This window comes from Pseudochaenichthys georgianus, chromosome 4 (assembly GCF_902827115.2).
Source record: "Pseudochaenichthys georgianus chromosome 4, fPseGeo1.2, whole genome shotgun sequence".
Classification (NCBI taxonomy): Eukaryota; Metazoa; Chordata; class Actinopteri; order Perciformes; family Channichthyidae; genus Pseudochaenichthys; species Pseudochaenichthys georgianus.
Window position 1 is genome coordinate 22,624,315 of NC_047506.1, and position 19,978 is coordinate 22,644,292.

The following is a 19,978-nucleotide window of genomic DNA, read 5'->3' on the forward strand; positions in this document are numbered from 1 at the left end:
CAGAGCGCTGTGTGCCCCCCAGCACAAATGCCCTTTCATGTTTCTCACAAAAATCCCCAAATGTCTCACCCCCTCCCCTACGCCTCCCTCCTGTCCATTCAAGCCTTCTAATCTTCCAAAGTTGGGAAATGTCACTGGTCCTTTGCCTCTGCATACTTGATGTTCCCGCTCTGTCCACACAGACGGCTGGTCGTCCGCTAAAAGAAAAAAAGACACATGGACAAACACAGATCAGACAGGGGATCTAAATGATGCCTTTATGTGTTTTGCCATTTCTTCTCCATGGTGAAGGAGAGAACAGATGAGGGATTCTTCTCTTTTTCGGTCCGTCCATCTTCCCCCTTGGCCCGGCTTCCTCACAGAGGGGACAGTTCCCTCCTTTAAAAAGCAAGGCTCATCATAATACAAGAATTTGTATTGTACAGGAAAACAGTCCAGCATAGCTCAAACTAAGGGGGCAACACACAGATTATCCATGGTAACAGAGCTTTGCACACAAGGATATTTTCGTTTCCTATGCAGAGGAACACAATTGCCGCCAGTGTCACTGGGTCACATTTTTTCCGGTCCCTGGTTAATGGGCTGTAGAGATGGTTAGCACGTACGATTAGTTTTAATCTACTACATTTGACCGAGAAAGAAAGGGATTGACTACATTTCAACACATCGCTGAGGTTTGTATCTAGTGCTTTTTTTATTCAACTAGTCACCTCAAATTCTAAAAGTTGATAAACACGAAGCAAACTTAAAAATAATCAAATATTTTGCCTTTATTCACTTTTCTTTTGGCAGTTTTATTTTTTTTTAACATTTTAGAAGTGAATTTATGCAAACAGACGTGCATTTGTTGCAGTGCAAATATGTACATACAATAGATTCAACAGGCAGAATACTTCAGTCATGTGAAAGTGATCAAAACAAAGTGCATGTTCCTGTTTGGCATCTTAATGTGTTGTCACATACTTCTTCACTTCACTAGTTTGCTACGATGGAGATACTGTAAAGGCGTTTAAAAAAGCATTATAGCATTAAGTTACTCACTGCTAGAGACTAGAATTGAGGAGAAGATAATCAAAAGAAGAAAAAACATTAATGACCATAATATGAAATGTTAGTAAATTCTCTTTTTTTTTGCGATATAAGATATAAAAAAGGGATGGTTTGAAATGATAAAAATGTGTAGAAATGATTAACCAAAATGGTTCATACATGCAGCATATCAAATTATTATTATTTGGAAGGTTGATATGTCTCTGATTTCATCATGAGGTGTAGATTGCTACTCCACAATACAATGTTGTGACTTAAAACTTACTTCAGTGTTAATTAGGCAAATACTTTATATCTAAATAACTCTATTGTTAAGGGTAGTTCATTACAGATAGTGCTTGATGAGATATAGCACATGGCATTATCCCTTTAACAATCTCTGGCCTATCTATTTTTTTTATTTTATAAATACCACCTAAAAACACAGGAGGCACGAAAACAACCACATCGTCATACAACACCATTATGTTATTGCTCAGAGAAAGACACGAGCTGTAACGTGAATGAAAGACATGTTGGCACAATAATGAAATAAGTGTGTTCAGAACAAATGTCCCGTATGCTTCTGCTATCGAGTGGATTCAGACAGGGGAAGAATTCATCCTGTATAATGGAAGGTTTTTGGCAGAATGGTTTAGTAAAAGTTTCCCAAAGTTCAGAGCCCTTTGCCCTTACGGCTCAACAATAATCATCTTATCCCAACTGAGATGTGGCTCTGTGAAAATAATGCTCTACTCCAATGACACTACACATATTGTAGAACACTGTTAGCCTTGAAAACATGTGGGAGTGATTAACTGGACCTTACGATCATGATGAGGAAAAGACTTTTAAACATGAAGTAAGTAATACAAAAAAAAATCCTCCACAATAAGTATGTCGATATTTGGTGCAAATTGAGGTGTTCCACTAGAATCGATGTTCCTTTGCATAAGATGACATCTTAGCTCACCAAAAGCTCACAGTTCCAGACAAAAAATATGAGTCCAAAAATGTTATGGCAAAGACTGCTTGGCAACAAAGTTTTCAGGAGGTATTAACTGAGTTACTGTATTTAAAAAAAAATCCCATAAGCATCAGTGTCCCAGCAGACTAAAACACAAAGCGTTGTGTATCAAGCAGTGTGATTCATTAGAAGAAGTTCCCCGTCAGTAGTCTTTTAAAACCGCACTGTCAAAGCAGCACAAAGTCCCCGGTGGTGGTGACCGTCCTCCGGGGGTCACGGATAAAGGGCCATTCTCTCTTCTCCGGGGTCAGGCCTGCAGACAGGTCGTAATCTCTGCCGTGACCTTGGACGAAAGTGAATGCCGGGTATTTCTCCTTGGCTGACGGCTGCAGCACCTGGAACAACAGAGCAGTGATTCAGAGTGCTGGTGTTACACCATGCCGTACACTTCATAACAGTTTGCTTTCAATTTCATCACTTAACCTAACGAGGGGTATCTTATTGCACCTCTCTTGTAGAGGATATTGATTTTAGAGTCCTCTAAGCAGAAATTTGATAAGCTACGGGGGTAAGACTTCTAAATGTAGCCAACATGTTGCCTGGTTGGAGAAGCAAAGTAAGAGCAGATTCATGGCTAAATGGTGCCATCTACTGGTCAACTTGTATTACTAACCAACCATTTGCAGGGGGAGAAACAGTATACATATATCAATTTGGTCATAATAAATAAGTGGTGATTTGATTTTTTTAATAAGGCCTGTTACAAAGACAACTATTCCCTACCTTAGAAAGCTCCTGGCTGATTCTCTCGTAGTCTTGAGCACTTTTAGAGTAGAAACCTAAGGTGCAACTTGGGTCCATCTTGCTGAAAGGCATCTTCTTTGGCGAGGGGCAATGATATGACTGGACAAAAAGAGACAAAATACATCAGAAAATAATCATCAAGCTGTAGATAATGTGTAACAACTGCGGGGCATACATACACTCCAAGGCAGCGTCAACGGCGAATAAGATGTATTCTGCATCATTTGATTAATGCAATCCTATTTATCTGCTGTCACTGCATCCATACATTTACAACTCTGCTGTGTTGTCACATTGCATACCACTGCATGCAAAAGCATAAAACAAAAGTTGCTACACAGTGCTCAGAGAGGGTTTTTATGTATGGGTCCTGAAATATTCAGGCTCACAGTACCTGATCTGGTATTTGCCGTATTTCTCTTAAGTGGCAGCTTCACACATCTGAGCAGCAAATAAATCAGCAGATAGGGACTCGGTAATTGGGCCAGGGGCTGCTTTAAGATTCATACCCTTAAGTACTAACAGAAACTATTAAATTCACATTACTGGGGCTCCAGTCAGCTCGTCTGTGTAATTTCACATTACCTGGAGAGGGAAATCGCTGGTGCTGACATCCACAAAAGACTGACAGTAATGAGGGTCCATGTAAATCAAGCTGTCATCTGCAAGGACAAAACAAAAGACAAGTTATTCAAAAACATCTGATTATTACAAAAACGCGCTTCTCTCCAATTTCTATGCAGAGTAGCTCAAAGTCACCTGCTTGGCCTACTGTTAGGCTTGTGTGCGTCAAATATGCCTCCCAGAAGGTTGTTGCTTTTTAATATCCACCAGGGTGGATTACATTCTGCATAATCAAATGCGTTTGTACAAGCACATTCTTTACACCGACAAAAAAAGGGGTTGTCATTTCATTTTTGTGTGGGGGAATTACTTTTAAAAACACGCAATTATATTGGACCATTTGCATATGATGAATGCAGCGCTGAGCCGCCGCGGCATGGCAGGGAGAATGTATTGCTTGTCATTTAGACATCATCCACCACTGTATTTCAAATTGGTAAAATGTAAATGCGTAAATATTGACTGCCAAGATGTACAACTGAAGGTTCCTCCTGGCTCCTGAAGGTGATGAAGAGTGGCTCACTTTGGGGCCCGGATGAAATGTAATGCATGCCTCCTATGGAAATCAATTACAGCTCACAACTTGGGAGGTTTACTTGTGATAAATGGGTGAGGCTTTGATGGGTCAGAGAGAATAAAGTAAGCGCTGCTTCACTTTGCTTCCATCTCCACTCCTCTCCGTTTTCCTCATGCAAACAGGAATACATTAACTTACTTTGTCTTTTCACATAAGAAGGGTATATTATGCAAAATAACCTGTTATTCACACCAACCTCTCTCATTGTGTCTTTTTGCGTTTTGCATTACGCCAACACTAACCTTGAAATCCTACAAAGTAGCAGGCCTGTTTGGGCTTCCCTCCGATGATGCCTATGCAGTAATCCAGACTCAGTATGCTCTGAATGCAGAGAGCGGGACAAAGAAACACAAAATAAATCTGGCTCGGAGCCTAAATTCCATATCCAATATCTCAATTAAACATATATTTTAAACTTGCCATTCCACATTATGTCTATTTCCTTTCTACAGCATGACTATAACTCTTAGTTTATACCTAGAAGTGTACGTGCAAAACGTGATCAAACACCAACATTTAAAACAAATTATCAGACTGAAAAAAAGTTTGGTTCAGCTACCGTTGACCTCCATGTATCTTTCACCTTTGCAAAGTTAAAATAGTCCGGGTTTGTCTTTTCCCCTCCCAGCCTCACAGGGATGAGGATGATGACGGCTCGGCTGTCAGTCAGGGTGGAGGCTGACACCGGTTGGTTGCTCTGTGAGTTGGGCGGGGCCTCTGATCTCTCTGCAGAGGGCTGCCCTGCTCTTGGTGCCCTATGGCTATCGATGACATCAGCACTGTACACTGTGGAGGATCAATAACACAAAGGTCATATGTCTGCTTTCATGTCTGTCAGCCCTCAATCTGTCAGCCACGCTGAATGCTCATCAGGCTTCCCCTGGTCCTGGTTTACTTACGATTATGTTTTATTAATCTGTGAGATACTAAATTCTTCTTTATCAGAAGAGAAATTGTACAGATAGATGCATTTTTGCCAGTTAGTGTATGTTAGTGTACAATTTTCCGAGCCCGAGATAACGTCTTCTTAAATACTTGTTTAGTCAAATCAACCGTCCTAAACCAAAAGAGATTTAATTTAAATTGATATAAAACAGGGAATCTTGCATCTCCTTACATTTTTAGAAACAAGAAACTGTGCATGTGAAGGATACATGCTTGATACATTACTTAAAATATTATCAGTTGATCATACAAATTAACTGCTAATATGATTTGATTTACATTTGATTCATCGGAACACTGTCATGGCGACAGGAGCACACAAGTAAAATTCACTCCCCATTTTCTCTCTGACTCTAATATTAAACTCTTAACCAAACAAGATGTTCGCTCTCAGACCAGCTATCTTCTGCTCTGGCTATTGAGATGACAAACACAACTCATAACCCAAGTTATTGGGGTTAAGCTGAGGTTGGTGTGGGACGTTATAGATTTGGAGTGAATGTATTTTTGGCGAATAGACACAGTGAGCATCCTGTCACCTTTCTATTCAGCTCCACAGTGTCCTGACAGCAGCAGAAAGAGATGGTGGAGAAAGAAGGGTCAGTTTGGGCGTTGTGCCCAGTATCCTGTTTTTATCAACAGCAGGCTCATCTTTCATACCTGTGCAGTCCTGGGAGACATAAGCAGTTATACCCGCCAAGCCAGGATCCATCGCCTCCTCCACAGCTTTCCTAAGACAGAGGAAAGGAAGAGAGGGAGAGAGAGGAGACGGAGGAAGTCAGGATTTTTAATATAGAGCTTATGCTAAGTCAACATGAGGGATATACTGTGTGTCACTTAACAATATGTTATCCAGGGTCAGAGCAGTGTGTCTGTTCAAAGATATTTTACAACAGTACATGTAATATACTGCAAAATTCCTATGTTAGTTCATTTGCACTTTTTGCATATCATGTATTTATTTTTTTATTGCTATGTTTGTCAAATGTAATTTTCTTAAATGTTGATGTTGTGATGGAAATTAGCTCAAAGCTAAATCTGGCACTGTTACGCTTGACACATTTGAATGTTTTAAGTGTTCATTACTGTGCATTGTCCCTGCCAAATAAACGATTACATTAAAAATGTGCATTATTTTATTCATCTGCAGGCTGTTTTCTCAACTTAAGTGATTTAATATGATGCATACACACAAATACAGTGGCATGTTGTAAGCACACTTAAGATTACCTCACACAAAATATAATGATGATCCTATTGAATCCAAATCAGAAAATATGATTTTCTTTTTCAGCTAAAACCTACTTTGGCATTTTTTAAGTTTTAGTCCTACGATGTGTTTTCTGTAGCTACTTACGTCTGGCAGGCGGTACGGCAGCATCAGGATTAAAACCACCAGACTCAGGACATAAGACTCTTCACGCCTGAGCTTGCACTATTTGTTATTGTTGTTTATTACATCTTGTAATTGAATTGTTGAGGAACCTGTGACCGGTGTTTCATTCATTACATAACTACACCATAGTTGTGTATATGATGGGACAATACAAAATTAAAACCACATTTGACTCAAACACATACATATAAAAAGTAAAAACAGAGAAACTGATAATGCTGCAGTGGTATTTTCCAGAGCTTCCAGGGACATTTTTAGTGCTCGATTAGTTTATTAAAATAAATTAAATTATGAAATTGTCCTTTCACTGATTGATGAAGTAATTTCAAGGAAAAAGGTCAAACATTTGTTGGTCACAGGTCCTTGTTCTAGCTTCATTTCATTCTAAAATCTAGACTTTTGAGTATCAATTCTTTTTAGAAGACGTTTCATTTTCAAAATTATAAATCAAATCAGGAGTGCACATAAAAAAACGAATCAGTTGTGCCTTAAACATTTTCTTTGACTTACTTGAGGATGTGTGCCACCACAGCGGGCCCGTACCAGTCCCCCGCCTGCTTCCCCATGGTCAGGCCGGTGCGGATCAGCCTGTGGAGGCCGAGCTGAGCCGAGGGGCTGTCCCCGAACCAGGACACCAGGGAGCGGTGGTACATCTCTTTCAAATGAGCATCTGCCTCCTCTGCAGATCCCGGGGCCTGGGACTGGAGCGGGGGATGTGGGCCATGCTCTGGGGACCTGGAGGGTCCTTGCAGTGAGGCCACCAGGCGCTTGGCTGCGCTGGTGGTCCACGTCTCTGTGTCTAAAGGCTGCAGCGCCATCGCCTCCGACCAGGTCCAGTCTGTAGAGGAATTCATCAGAGATACAACATCTGGGACCAAAAAACAAACTAAGTTTTAAAACGGCCTGGGAATACATGTATATTATTTGACCTGAGAACTATATCTCTTTGTCGACTGATGGTAAATCAGTCTTAATATGATAATTTGTCATGTTTTTGGCCCTGTAACAACACTATATCCCAATTTGGGATTAATAAAGTATATATCTATCTATCATTATGCCCATTTCAAACTGCAGACCAAGTGGCTGCCACCTTTTCAAAAACAACTTTTACCAAACTCAAATACAAGAAATTAGGTTTAATTCAAAGAAATATGGAAGGAAATTAAAGAGGTCACATCAAAACAACTTTAACATGACCAGAAAGAAAATAGATTAGCAATTCCCAAGTCCTACTTTGGTGCAAGAAAAGCTTGCATGTTTTAAAAACCTTGAAATCAATGGAATGGTCTATTCAACCAGGTATCTATGAGGCTCTCTGATCCTTCGACCCATCAAAGTTCAATTTATAGCATCACCATTGAGAACAAAAAGTCTTTCAGAACTTAGGAAATGTAAGGTTTTTGACTCGAACAGAACCTTGTGCACTTCAGTAACATATAAGTTTGAGTGTCCCAGTATTTCACTTTAACTGTGCCTTAGCCTTACAAACAGGGGGGAGCCGAAGGCGGGGAGACAGGGAGTGGTCCGGGCTATAAAAAGGGACAGAGTAGAGTCTAAGGCATTAACAAAATGACCTTGATCCAAAGTGAATCAAAGTGAAATTGATCAATAAATATTCTTAAGTGGCCATTAGTCATTTTATAGAGAAATATTTCATTAGTGACATATTTTAGATTTGACAGAAGAACAAGTTTTAAATATTGTTTTCTAAATGACTGCATTAAACTGGAGTCATCTCATTACGTGGACCTGTAAAGTCGAGGACACTTCAGAGACAATAGATCTGACAATGATGTGAGGAATTCACAGGAAAATGCAGCAACTCAATTAAACTTTCCCTTTTAGATTGAGGGCACAATTTAGGTGTACCGGTATTTCAAAAGTACTTACAATGATGGATGCAATTTCTTTGCAACTATTATAACTAACCGTACCACATTTAAAAATAAATGTAGCCTACTTCTTCGTCTACTGTAGTTTACCTGCTGGTTGTATGGATAAGTACTTTATTGACCCCAATTTGGGAAATGTTTGCATTGCAGCAGCATACAAATAGCATTAAAAAGTAAAAAAATATATATACATGTGGAAAATATACATGTAGAAATACTAGTATTGTCCTGTCCGGGATTTCTGTATCATAAAAAAAGTATTTTGCATGCCCATGTGAGCTGCAGGGTGTAAGCAGGCTCAAATATTGACCATAACTGCAATATTGGCAGAAGGTAGAGTTTCATTTTTTTAAACTAAAATGTCCCTGCTTGTCCAAAGCTTCACATTTTCTTTACAGACAAAAGCCCCCTTCTCTGACATGTAGATCAAGCAGGGGTTCCCAAACGTTATCCGTGTGGGACTCCTGATTAGTTGTTTTTATTTATGTAACCAATGGGGTTCTCCCTTTTAAAATGGTTAAATATATACTTTTAGAGGCCTGATATGCTAAAGGAAATTAGTTTTTGTTTTTTTTAAATAAAATGGTACTTGTGAAAATACAGCCATAGAAAATTAACATAGTTTTGAGGTTAAACAAATGTATTTTCTATCCTCTCCTATCCCAATCCCACTCACCTCTGCCCAGGAAGTGCAGAATGAGGGCCTGAGCCAGCATCATCTGCCCGGCTCTCAGCATGCAGCCCCAGCCACAGTCCGAGGTCAGGGTGGAGCCGGGGAGGGGGGGGCACTCCTCCCTGTAGGTGAGCCACACCCGGGACGTAAAATCCTTGCGGAAAGCCTCCGCGTTCCCCACAACAGAGTCCTCACCACAGGCTTCAGAGCAGGCCTCTGCAACACTGTCGTCATCTGAGATAAACAAATCACATGTGATCCACTCAGGATATGCAGTTTTTCATCTTGTGTCCTGTGGGGATGGTAAATCTACTTTTAAATATAATATAAATTGTAAGTGTTTGTGCATATGTGGGTGCATCATACCTTCCGCCTTAAAATGGTAACATTTTCCGAGGAGAAGCACTGGGGAATTTCTACTGAAAGAGGTCTTTAATTTCAGAGCCCAACCTAACATACACAATAAAAAGACCATGTGTCATAATTCAGGTGAGGGTTAAAACAAATTAAGATAATAATCATAATAAACGTATAATTCATAAGCGTCTTTCATGCAAGATGCAGCCCAAAGTGCTTTACAGAGCAAGACAAGATAAATTAAAAGTAAATAAATAACAATGAGTACAAATAAAGAGTATGTGTACTCAGTTGGTTTTTTGCACCTACTTCACAGCACCACTCATTCAATCGGGATTGATACCCCAGATATCTGGCTACTATATTATTCAGTTTTTCTTAAACTTGAGGTTAAATAAAATTTAGGAAACAAATACTTAGTTTTTAAGTGTATAGAAATGTAAGTTGAAAGCAAAAAAAGCCGCACACAAACCAGAGTGGACAGTATGACTATTTTAAGAGCTGACTCAGCAGCAGTAGGTTGTTGTGTCAGTGGTAGGGCTGCTCGATTATGGCAAAAATCATAATCTCGATTATTTGGGTCAATAATTGATATCATGATTATTAAAAACGATTATCCATATACTTTGAAAACATCCATTTATTGAAAAAAACAGTTGATTACCCTGAACTTTAAGTATAATTCAACTGAAAAACCAATACAAAAATAAATAATAATAGTTTTATTTCGATTATGTTGTTTTCATAATCGTTGCAAGCCAAAATCGTAATTGCGATTAAAATATGATTAATTGAGCAGCCCTAGTCAGTGGATGATTCTTGTTTTCATTTGTGGAGGCACATTATCATTTTAATCTCTCTTGTTTTTAGCTGTATGTCCACCTCTATCTTCTGAAAACTGTTCATAGAACTGTGTGCAAAAAAGTGCAACAATTCACAATCCTTGCATGTACTTACTTACTTACTTACTTGGCCAATACAACTTATTCTGATTTCACTAAAATCTCCAATTTAGGTAACCTACTTCAGTTTATAATTTAGAAGAATGGACTAAATATAAAACAGGTCTAAAAAAGACAGAAGTAATTTCATTAACAAAGGCTTGAGAAACAAGTGGACACAGAAACTTTGGGTAGTCTGTGTGCATGGGCGGCCTTAAGCAAATTACTTACTGTACTTGACATTGTGCCACACAGACACAAACTTTGTCTTCAATGTTTCCACCTCGTCGCTCCCTTTATTCTCCATCTGGAACAGCAAGGCATGTAACCCATTCCCTCACAGCACACAAACCCTGGTGCAGCGTACACACACACACACACACACACACACACACACACACACACACACACACACACACACACACACACACACACACACACACACACACACACACACACACACACACACACACACACACACACACACACACACACACACACACACACACCACACACACACACACACACACACACACACCACACACACACACACACACACACACCACACACACACACACACACACACACACACACACACACACACACACACACACACACACACACACACACACACACGATCATTGACCGTTACTACACGAAGTGAAATTAGGGAATGATATCTTACGGTGAGCACATCGTTACATTACTACATATTACTTGTTACCTTGGAGCTTCTTCGATCCAGGTCTTCCTCAGTTCCAGCCGCTTTGCAGCTCTTTACAGATATCATATAGAATATTTTTTGCAATACTAAAAGCTTAACACTGTGAATCGGCCATGGCTTGTTGTTTAAGTGCCCTGCGGTCGTCAATGTTTACACTTTAAGGAAGTAAAACTCAAGTCACGTGATCTCGCGGTGTCTCTGACGGGACCAAGGAGAGGCTCGATATAAGAACCTATGTAGCTCGGTCGGGCGGCGTTTGAACAGTTTGCCGAGGATTTAAATGTCCAGAGTTAAAACCTTAAAACGGTTTGCTTGTGACAAAACATGCATACTTTGTAGTTTAAAGGCAGGGCAACTTATAAAAGCCAGCGCCGTGTAGAGAGATCTATCTATCTGGAGGACATTTCATGTCCCCCATATAAAAAAATCTAATAATCCATGCCCAAAATGCTAAAACATGCACTTGTTGTGTTAAACATACTTGTATTGAGACAAAATGTATATTCAGTTGTAGAAAAAGTGGTTTCAAAATATTATTTAAATTATCAAATAGCTCTCGAACATCCCCTAAAATGGCATTTTTTTCTTGTCCCCACTTCTTGGTGACCAACTTGCATGTTAAATATAACTTTTAAAATAGGGATTTTATTTACTTTTTTTGGTATTATTCTATTGACATATGTCTCTTGTAATGGTAACATCAATTTGTTAAATCATAAACATATTTTAGATAACAGTAATTTTGCACAGAAGGTGTGTCCCTCAACATGCGTTCAACCCTGTTACCCAAACCTTTTTAGATTGGCACAGGAAGTGAAAAAAACTGTAAATCAGATGACACAGTGGAAAACATGTGCTAGTGCCATGGGTAGACCAAAACGAAGTCCTCTCTTTTATTTTTCATATTTTTACAATATTTTCAGTCTTAAAAGAGTGTGGCACTCTGACCCACTCAACCCTGTTACTGATATTATCAGAAAAAAAGCATATTCATTTAAAAGATCTTTCTTGCATTAGATATCCAAGGTTGTCCTTGCCTTGAAAGTAGCATTACATGCTACATCTAGCAATAATTCCTGAGGTTAAAGCTCAAATTAGCATTGATTTTCAACCCTGTTATTTTCAACCCTGTTACTATAATTAGAGTAACAGGGGTAATTCTTCATTGGAAAATATTAATTTGATGCCTAGCTGGGCAAATCACTTTTTTTGATGGTTTATTATCTGTTTTTCCTAAATACATTAAAAAAAATTATAAAATAAAAGGTTCATTTTTCAAAAATGTTGGTGTCTAAATTGTCCTCCAATTCTGGAATGACCCATCACTTCAGCTCTAATTAACTTTCTGTAACACTCCAGCTATTTGCGCGTTTGGGGAATGTTATTCTGTCACAGTGACATCAACAAGACTACACATCGTAGGGTCACCATATCAAGAAAATCTGATAATATATTTAAAGTGCAAAATACCAAAAAGACAATATAAGATTTAAGATTGCGAACTTGCATAGTTGCTGAACCTGATGAAAATGTATCAAAAAGTGATTGCAACATTTTTTAACAGCTAATAAAAACAACTGCGATCAACTCAGCCGTCTCTCGCGCTTGCTTGGTCAAATGAGCAGCTCTTCATTTTTGAGTGCGCGATGTATAGCGTCTTTACGGTAATCGCCGATTAGCGGCACTGATGCTAGTAGAGTAAAATAATGCATGTTTTTACTGCATACATTCTTAAAAAAACGGACACTTTTTAACTCAGTCCTAGTTTGACTGCTACAAACAATAAAATAAAGTACTTTTACTGTGTTTTTTCTGGGTAATACTCTCTCAAATTCCCCTCCTGAGAACAAAATCATGCCACTTCTGCTATATTTGATGAGAAATAAAAAGCCATACATTCTTAATAAAATTGATACTGTTGGACTCAGTACTTGTTAGACTACTACCACAAGTACAATCAAGTATTTTTACAGTGTACTTTTTGAGTAATCCCCTGTCAAACTCCCCTCCAGAGTACAATAATGCATGTTCCCAGCGATTACCGTAAAGCTGACCAGACTTAAATAAAAGACCGGGTGAAAACATGCAAGTGCACGACTTTTATAAGGGCGAATATTGTGTAAATCTGTCCAGCTGTTGTAGCCTAGTATATCTTTATCATTCACAGTAAAACGCGCAGGGGCTTTTCTTTGGGTGTGTTATGCTGCACAGCACTCCGGTAATTACGGTAATGATCCCGTTCTCCGGTTTTCCCGTTTTCCCTGTGGCCCTAGTGAGTGAGTGAATACTAGCGGAGTCTGCCTGCTGCCTGCTTGCCTGCCTGGGAATTGTAAAGCACATCAGCGGCCACTGCCATGGCTGAACGCCGCGCCTTCGCCCAAAAAATCAGCAGGTAAATGACTTGAGACCCCGAAACGAGCTGGTTTAAGGCCCACTGAGCCCCAATGTAGGTTGCTGTCAGACCCCCACCGAGGGGACCCTGTGGAGGAGGCCCGGACAGCAGCATAGCCTGGCTGCTAGCCGCTTGTTAGCCATATCGGCAGAGATGCTCAGACCCACCCAGACAAAAAGGGACACCGCTAGCTGCTAGTCTATCACACCCCTACAGGCGCATAGGAGCAATATGTAATAATGTTATAATATATGTATAATGCCAAAGCCGTCCTTTGGTTTTTAGTTATTATACGCAGCGAAAAGGATCTACTGGGAACTGAAAACCGTTCATTTTGGACAATAAACGCTAGCTATCGTCCATACAGTTGCTAACGATGGGGGGCTAGGTAACGTTACTACTGGCCGAGATGAGGGTGAACTTTGTTGAGTTATGTTTTGAGCAAGAACCCACTGACAAGAGGGAGCAGCAGATGATTGTTATACAGGAAGTCTGGAAACAAAAGACCCCCCCTACAGCTATTCAATTGCGATGTATTAATCTCATCCACGCCCCTCAGACAGATCAAAGTAATCTCTTTAACAAAGAGCTTTGTGCTAGCTGTCAAATACCTTCATCCCAAGCAATAGGTAGATACACAGATATATGAATGGATGCTAGATATAAACAATGATAGACGTTGAGGCTTAGATCGTTATGAACTGCTGTCTCTAACAGCCATCCACATACAAATGCTTTGATCGCTGTCATTGTTGATCTTTATTATTGTCAATTAATGTATGGATATTAATGATAATATGTGTCTATTTTGTATGCAAATGAAAACAAATGCAATGCAATGCATATGTTATATTAATTTCCTTAAAAAAAATAATGTTTAAGTTTATTGAGCCCAGTTTACTTACCTGGTAGCTGCTATTACAGTGTTGAATGAGTTCCCGTCAATCAAAAGCACATCCAACTATTGACAGTTTCTTATTGAAATATGCAGATTGAACACCTCATGGTAGGTTAACATTAGAACAGACCATCCCATCAGACAGAGATGCTAACTTTTTTAATTTTTAGATGATCAAAATCATCCTCTAATTGGTTGTTTTGATCCTAGCCGACTTAAATATATGTAGTGGATTTCATTGTTATTGCTGCTAAATGCTATATTTCCAAGAAATGTATTAGCATCTGGTAAACATTACATTTGAAGTGTTGCTATTGCATGCTTCTTATTGGAGAAATACATTTGTACAGATCTGTCACTTAAATACACTAATGAATTAGGCAACAATAATGTGTGAGTGTTAGTTTAATAATACTTGACAACCCTTATATCCAGTAACACAGTTTAAAAAACGATGTACTCATAATTCCCAAGAAATACAAGGCATTACCTTTCTGACACAGTTACAAGAGGAAAGTATACATTATAACCTTCACACAGGTGCTTTGCTGTTGTATCATACTGCAATTAATGCTCTCGTGAAGTCTTAGTGAGTTGTATCAACTGTCCGAATATGTGCAGCTGGCTTCTCACTGAGACTCTCCTAAATAAATAAAGGTTAAACATTCTTTCACAGTTTTCAGACTCTCAGATTAGCCACAACACCGTTGTCCTTGCTCATGTTATTAACTTAGCAGTTCAAAAGAAAGTGCCTTTATTATATCTGTTTAGTCATGCTGACATTAAGTAATAGAAGAGAGTGAACATATGTAACATATAAAGGTAAATTACGCAACTTAAAAAGTCAGAGGCTTTGTGTAGAAGGTTAATATCTCAGTTGAATGATTCTCATATTATGATATTTGACATCAGTTTATATTATATTTTCCCTGAGAGTCATTTGTGTTACCATTTTGAGGAGATGGCCTCAAAAGGATGTTAATTAAACCAAGTTATTCCTCTGTGTGTTGACCAGTGCTAAGTTAAGGTCTGCTGACAGGCATTGGGGAGAACTGTGGAATGTGTTTGTGGGTTCAGTGCTTTTGCTTTTCTCCAGTAGCGATAGTGCTGCAATGCTGAGGCCACTGGATCACTACTACAGTATATTATTGAGATGATCTCAAAATGGCAAATTGGATCATTCAGCTGTCATTGTAATATTCTGCTTAAGATCGTATAGTTTGCAACCTTGTATTTTTAAGATATAAGGGTGTTGTAATCAGCACTATAGTGGCTTTAGTGAAACCAAAATCTGTGCGACGTTTACAGTACTACGCCCTGGCTGATGTGATCACACCTAATCCTCGCCCATCATTACTGTGATCATGGTTAAGAGTTTAAAAAGTAAGCTCTAAACTAGTTATTATGATTTTTCTTTCAGGAAGCAGATTAAAGAAAGGCAGGGAAATGGGTAAGATGGTTTGTTATTATATTAGTATAATGCAATTAGTTAGTAAATCATAATTGTTGGATCCTTATAGTCTTGTTTATACCTGTGTAACTTCACCTTGAGTCCTCAGTGTCTGGCTTTTATCCTTGGTTCTTATTTGTTATTTGTTTGTGTCACTTTGGACTGCTTGCTGCGTTGTTGTTTTGTTCAAGGCAAAGGTCTCTGAGTGCTTTTGGTGTTTGCTGTGATTTAAAGGACCTGTGTATGTGTATGACAGCAGCAGCGGTTGAACACCTAGAGATTTTTGCTGACCACTGGAGTCCAGAGGTTTTCATTTGTGTCTTTCTTCTCTGTCTCGGTGTAATATATGACATGATTCTGTCCAAGGAGACACAAAGAGAAAAGCCTAAAAGGACAGGAAGTGGTAATGTTAGTCGGCGTCTGCTTTGAGATTTGCAAAATCAAGCAGCATGAAAAAGTGTCATAACTCTTCTCCTATACAGTTTCAAATACTGAACCGAACAATGCTAGCATATTGAATACCACTTGCATCACAGTATTAAATTAAAGTATGAGGTTACATTGGCTTTGAACTGTTCAGTTAGTTTTAGTTTTCAGTTTATTCTCAGCCATATCAGAGGGACAAATACCACAGTTGATATGTGTGGTGTATATTTTCATAATACAGTGGCACCACAGCCTCGCAGCTCTGATTATACCTAATTTTATTTCAATATTGCTGCTATAGTATGTTTTGTGTGATCCTCAGCCCTAAATAAAAGCCCTAATTAGGCTAGCCTATGTATCTTTGACTAATGTGTAGATCATGACCTGGACTGTAAAGATGCACCGTCTGTATTCACTCTCTCCTCTGGTTGCAGGACTGTGGCAGCAGAGGTGAGGAAGCAGATAGCTGGCCAGTATGGAGGCTCCCCACAACTCTTCAAAAACATCAACGTTGGGGCCACAACAACCAACACAGTGAGTCTTCTCAAAGACCATGTAAAGACCACAGCCTAATATCGACATCCTGTCTCTGATCATAATCATACAAGTGTGACAGCTGATGCTACTGCAATGTCTGAAACTGTTTAGATACTGTTGATTTTTCACATTTGCCCAAGTGCATTTCTGGTGTTTGTTATGTTGGGAAACAAACGCCCAAGATGAGGATCTGTCTGCTCACAGGCCGTTGTGAGATTTGCTACAAAACAATCACATACTGGGCCAGATGGGAAACAACATGCTGTGATGAAATTAAGATTTGGAATATACTATTTATCTAACCACTATTTTAAATGTCTGCATTTTTTTAAGCGTTCAGATGTATACTAAATGTTTTATCAAATATTCATTCATCCATTCAGCACTTGGTTATTTGTTTCAATGGTACAATGCTCAAGCAAGTGCAATATTTATCAATGTGGATATCTGCTGTGCACCATACTATTACATCCTAAGACAACGATGTCATGTTATGTATTGTAATGGCTGAAAAGCTGTTGTTTACGTCTTGCTACCACTGATTGGCCTGGTCACCACATCCAGTCATTCTGCAGTAAAAAATGAAAGAGGTCAGACAGTGTTTGTTAAAGGGGCCGTGTCAATTGTCCCTCAGCAGCCCTGAGCAACAACACTAGCAAACACCCCATCTCCTCCTTAATTAAGCTACTGTTGGCTTTTAATTAAAGGTGATTGTGTCCAAATTCCTCTGGAGGAGAGAGGGAGACACAAACACACAGACACATTCACACTTAAACTGAATCTGCCAAAACAAATATTCCCCTTGGGTTTATTATATGAGAGGCAGAGAAAGAGCCATGAAACAATTAATCTGAGCTGGAAGTGGCAGACGAATCTGCTTTTGAAAAAATCGCACATGAACACATGGCCTTAAAACTTCAACTGGAGACTCGTACACTTTACCAAGGCACTTATGTACAATGGGCAAGGTGCAGACAGCATAGCTGATGGTGTATTTACAGCGAATGATCTTTTACTTGTCGTCTCCCACCAGGTTCCCCTCACAGAGGCGGTGGAGCCGGTGGATTTTGAGGAATACCTCATCACTCACCCTCCCCTCGTTGAGTCGGGTCCCCTCAGAGATCTGATCGAGTTTCCTCCAGATGACATTGAAGTCATCCACACACCCAGGGAGTGTCGTACAGTGGCGCAAGCCGTCCCAGAGGAAGGGTAAGGGTGCTAGTAGCTGGTGTTAAAGTTCAGTCTTGCTCCAGTGTAAGTATTGTTCGGAGCCGAAATGAAGTAACAAATGTATATAAAGCACATTATTTATATTAACTGGACAATACAAGGATTAGAAAACCATTTATATATACAATCGTCACATTTGTATAGCAAATCACAACGTTTATATATATCTTTTTTTAATTAGATACAAACCTAAAAACGTACAAAAGTCTGACTGTTGCTATTTAAATAAAGCTTGTTTGATGAATTGGGTCTGTCTGGTTGCAGGGACACTGACACTCATGTCAGAGACTGCGTCAGATCCTACACAGAAGACTGGGCCATCGTCAACAGAAAGTAAGGCTTCACCAGATTTCACATTTGAACTCTTTAGACTTCCTGTTAATTATCTGTGTCTGTAAAATAGTATGACTTTGGTTGAGAATTCATTTGAAAGAAATGCCTTCTTTAACCCTCAGATACCACAAGCTTGGCACAGGGTTTAACCCTAACACTCTGGACAAGCAGAAGGAGCGTCAGAAAGGCCTGCCCAAACAAGTGTTCGAGGCCGATGAGATGCCAGACAACAGCAGCTACCAGGATGAGCAGGTACCAAGTCATTTAGTGGTCAAATAAAAAAGAGTTTACCAAAATACTGTTCATGCGGGTTGGCCTGCATGTTATACTCATTTGTTTTGTGTTGTATTGTCCTGTAGGATGACCTGAAGCGCCGGTCGATGTCTATAGATGACACCCCACGCGGCAGCTGGGCCTGCAGCATCTTTGACTTGAAGAACTCCCTCCCTGACGCCCTCCTCCCTCACCTCCTGGACCGTGCCGCCAATGAAGAGATAGACAGGCACAATGAAGAGCATCGCAAAGCCCACCGCCACCGCGAAGTCTTTGCTCTGCACCCCGCCCTGGATGAGGTAGAGTTCACCTATTCATTTAGCTGGAACCTTTATTGGTGCTTATAAATGTAAAATGTTTGTTACTCTGTCAAAGTAAGCCATTGAACTCAACATTTAAAACCATTCCCATGAGGTGTGTAATTGTCTTTGAAATCCAAACATAGACATACAGAACATAAAAGTGTTGAAGATCATTTTACCTGATTTTCTTTGTATACAATCTTCTCTGTGGATTTGTAGGAGGAGCCCATTGAGCGCCACTGTGTGCCTGAAGTACCCAAAGAACACCTTGGTCAAAGGCTACTCGTCAAGTGCTTGTCCTTGAAGTAAGTGCAGGACAGCGTTTAAAAAAAAAAAAAGAAGAAGCATTTTAGCACTTTTATTTTACTGCGGTTTTCTGCTGACCCACTCGTTTTTCTCTCCCCTTGAAGGTTTGAGATCGAAATTGAACCGATATTTGCTAGTTTGGCCTTATACGATGTCAAGGAAAAGAAAAAGGTAAGCTGTTATGCTTTCCTCAGTCTTCTCAGCCCTGAGTTGTTGGGTCACTTTTGCAAACCTTTAAAATTGTTGGGAAGCCACAATGAATTTGATGAGTAGACTATAACATTTTATCTTGCCCTGTTATGTTTGTGGGACTGCAGTTAAATCATACACTGGAACCATGTATCTTTCTAAAGAAGACCATCCACTGCCGGTTCCTCTCCACCTCCTTTTAGCTGACAAACCCTAGAGGGTAGCAGTTGCCTTGATAAGTAGATCTCTCATATATATTGCTCTGCACAGGAGTTCTATTACTTTTACAAGTGGGTCATTTGTCAATGAAATGTTATCATGTTTGTCGGCCACCTTGAGCAGGAAATCAGGTTGCAGTAACACAGCCAGTAACTAAAAAAAAAGGCTACTGTTTTTCATGGTTTGGTCATAGGATTACATTAGCACATGTGTTATATCTATGTTGTAACCAACTGTGTGTCTGTTTGAATGGGTTCCTCAGATATCGGAGAACTTTTTCTTCGACCTGAACTCTGAGCAGACAAAGGGAATGCTGCGTCCGCACACTCAGACAGCAGCCATCTCCACGCTGGCCCGCTCCGCCATATTCTCCATCACCTACCCCTCCCAGGATGTCTTCCTTGTCATCAAGGTCAGTTATGATATTATTTCTTCAGAATTGTCTTGCAAATAAATGCACGAGTAATAATATAATATTTCCTCAAATATAG

General features: G+C 39.6%; 2 protein-coding genes across 2 annotated transcripts in view; one reads left to right on the top strand and one right to left on the bottom strand.

The window, feature by feature from the left end:
- Positions 1-752: 752 nt before the first annotated feature.
- atg4c (autophagy related 4C, cysteine peptidase) lies at positions 753-11,107 on the bottom strand. Its single transcript, XM_034081354.2, has 11 exons — positions 10,933-11,107; positions 10,440-10,561; positions 9,277-9,360; positions 8,914-9,144; positions 6,853-7,180; positions 5,607-5,677; positions 4,585-4,787; positions 4,244-4,322; positions 3,386-3,462; positions 2,780-2,899; positions 753-2,391 (listed from the first exon to the last, which is right to left on the bottom strand). The coding sequence occupies exons 2-11, from the start codon at positions 10,513-10,515 to the stop codon at positions 2,224-2,226; spliced, it is 1,437 nt and encodes a 478-aa protein (XP_033937245.1). The 5' UTR covers positions 10,516-10,561; positions 10,933-11,107; the 3' UTR covers positions 753-2,223.
- Positions 11,108-13,205: 2,098 nt separating this feature from the next.
- The window catches only part of dock7 (dedicator of cytokinesis 7), a 52,090-nt gene continuing 45,317 nt past the window's right edge, over positions 13,206-19,978 (top strand). Inside the window, 9 exon segments of the mRNA XM_034080894.1 lie at positions 13,206-13,324; positions 16,533-16,632; positions 17,669-17,844; positions 18,130-18,198; positions 18,321-18,450; positions 18,558-18,770; positions 18,993-19,078; positions 19,184-19,250; positions 19,750-19,899. Of these exon segments, the coding sequence (XP_033936785.1) occupies positions 13,287-13,324; positions 16,533-16,632; positions 17,669-17,844; positions 18,130-18,198; positions 18,321-18,450; positions 18,558-18,770; positions 18,993-19,078; positions 19,184-19,250; positions 19,750-19,899 (1,029 nt within the window). The 5' untranslated portion in view covers positions 13,206-13,286.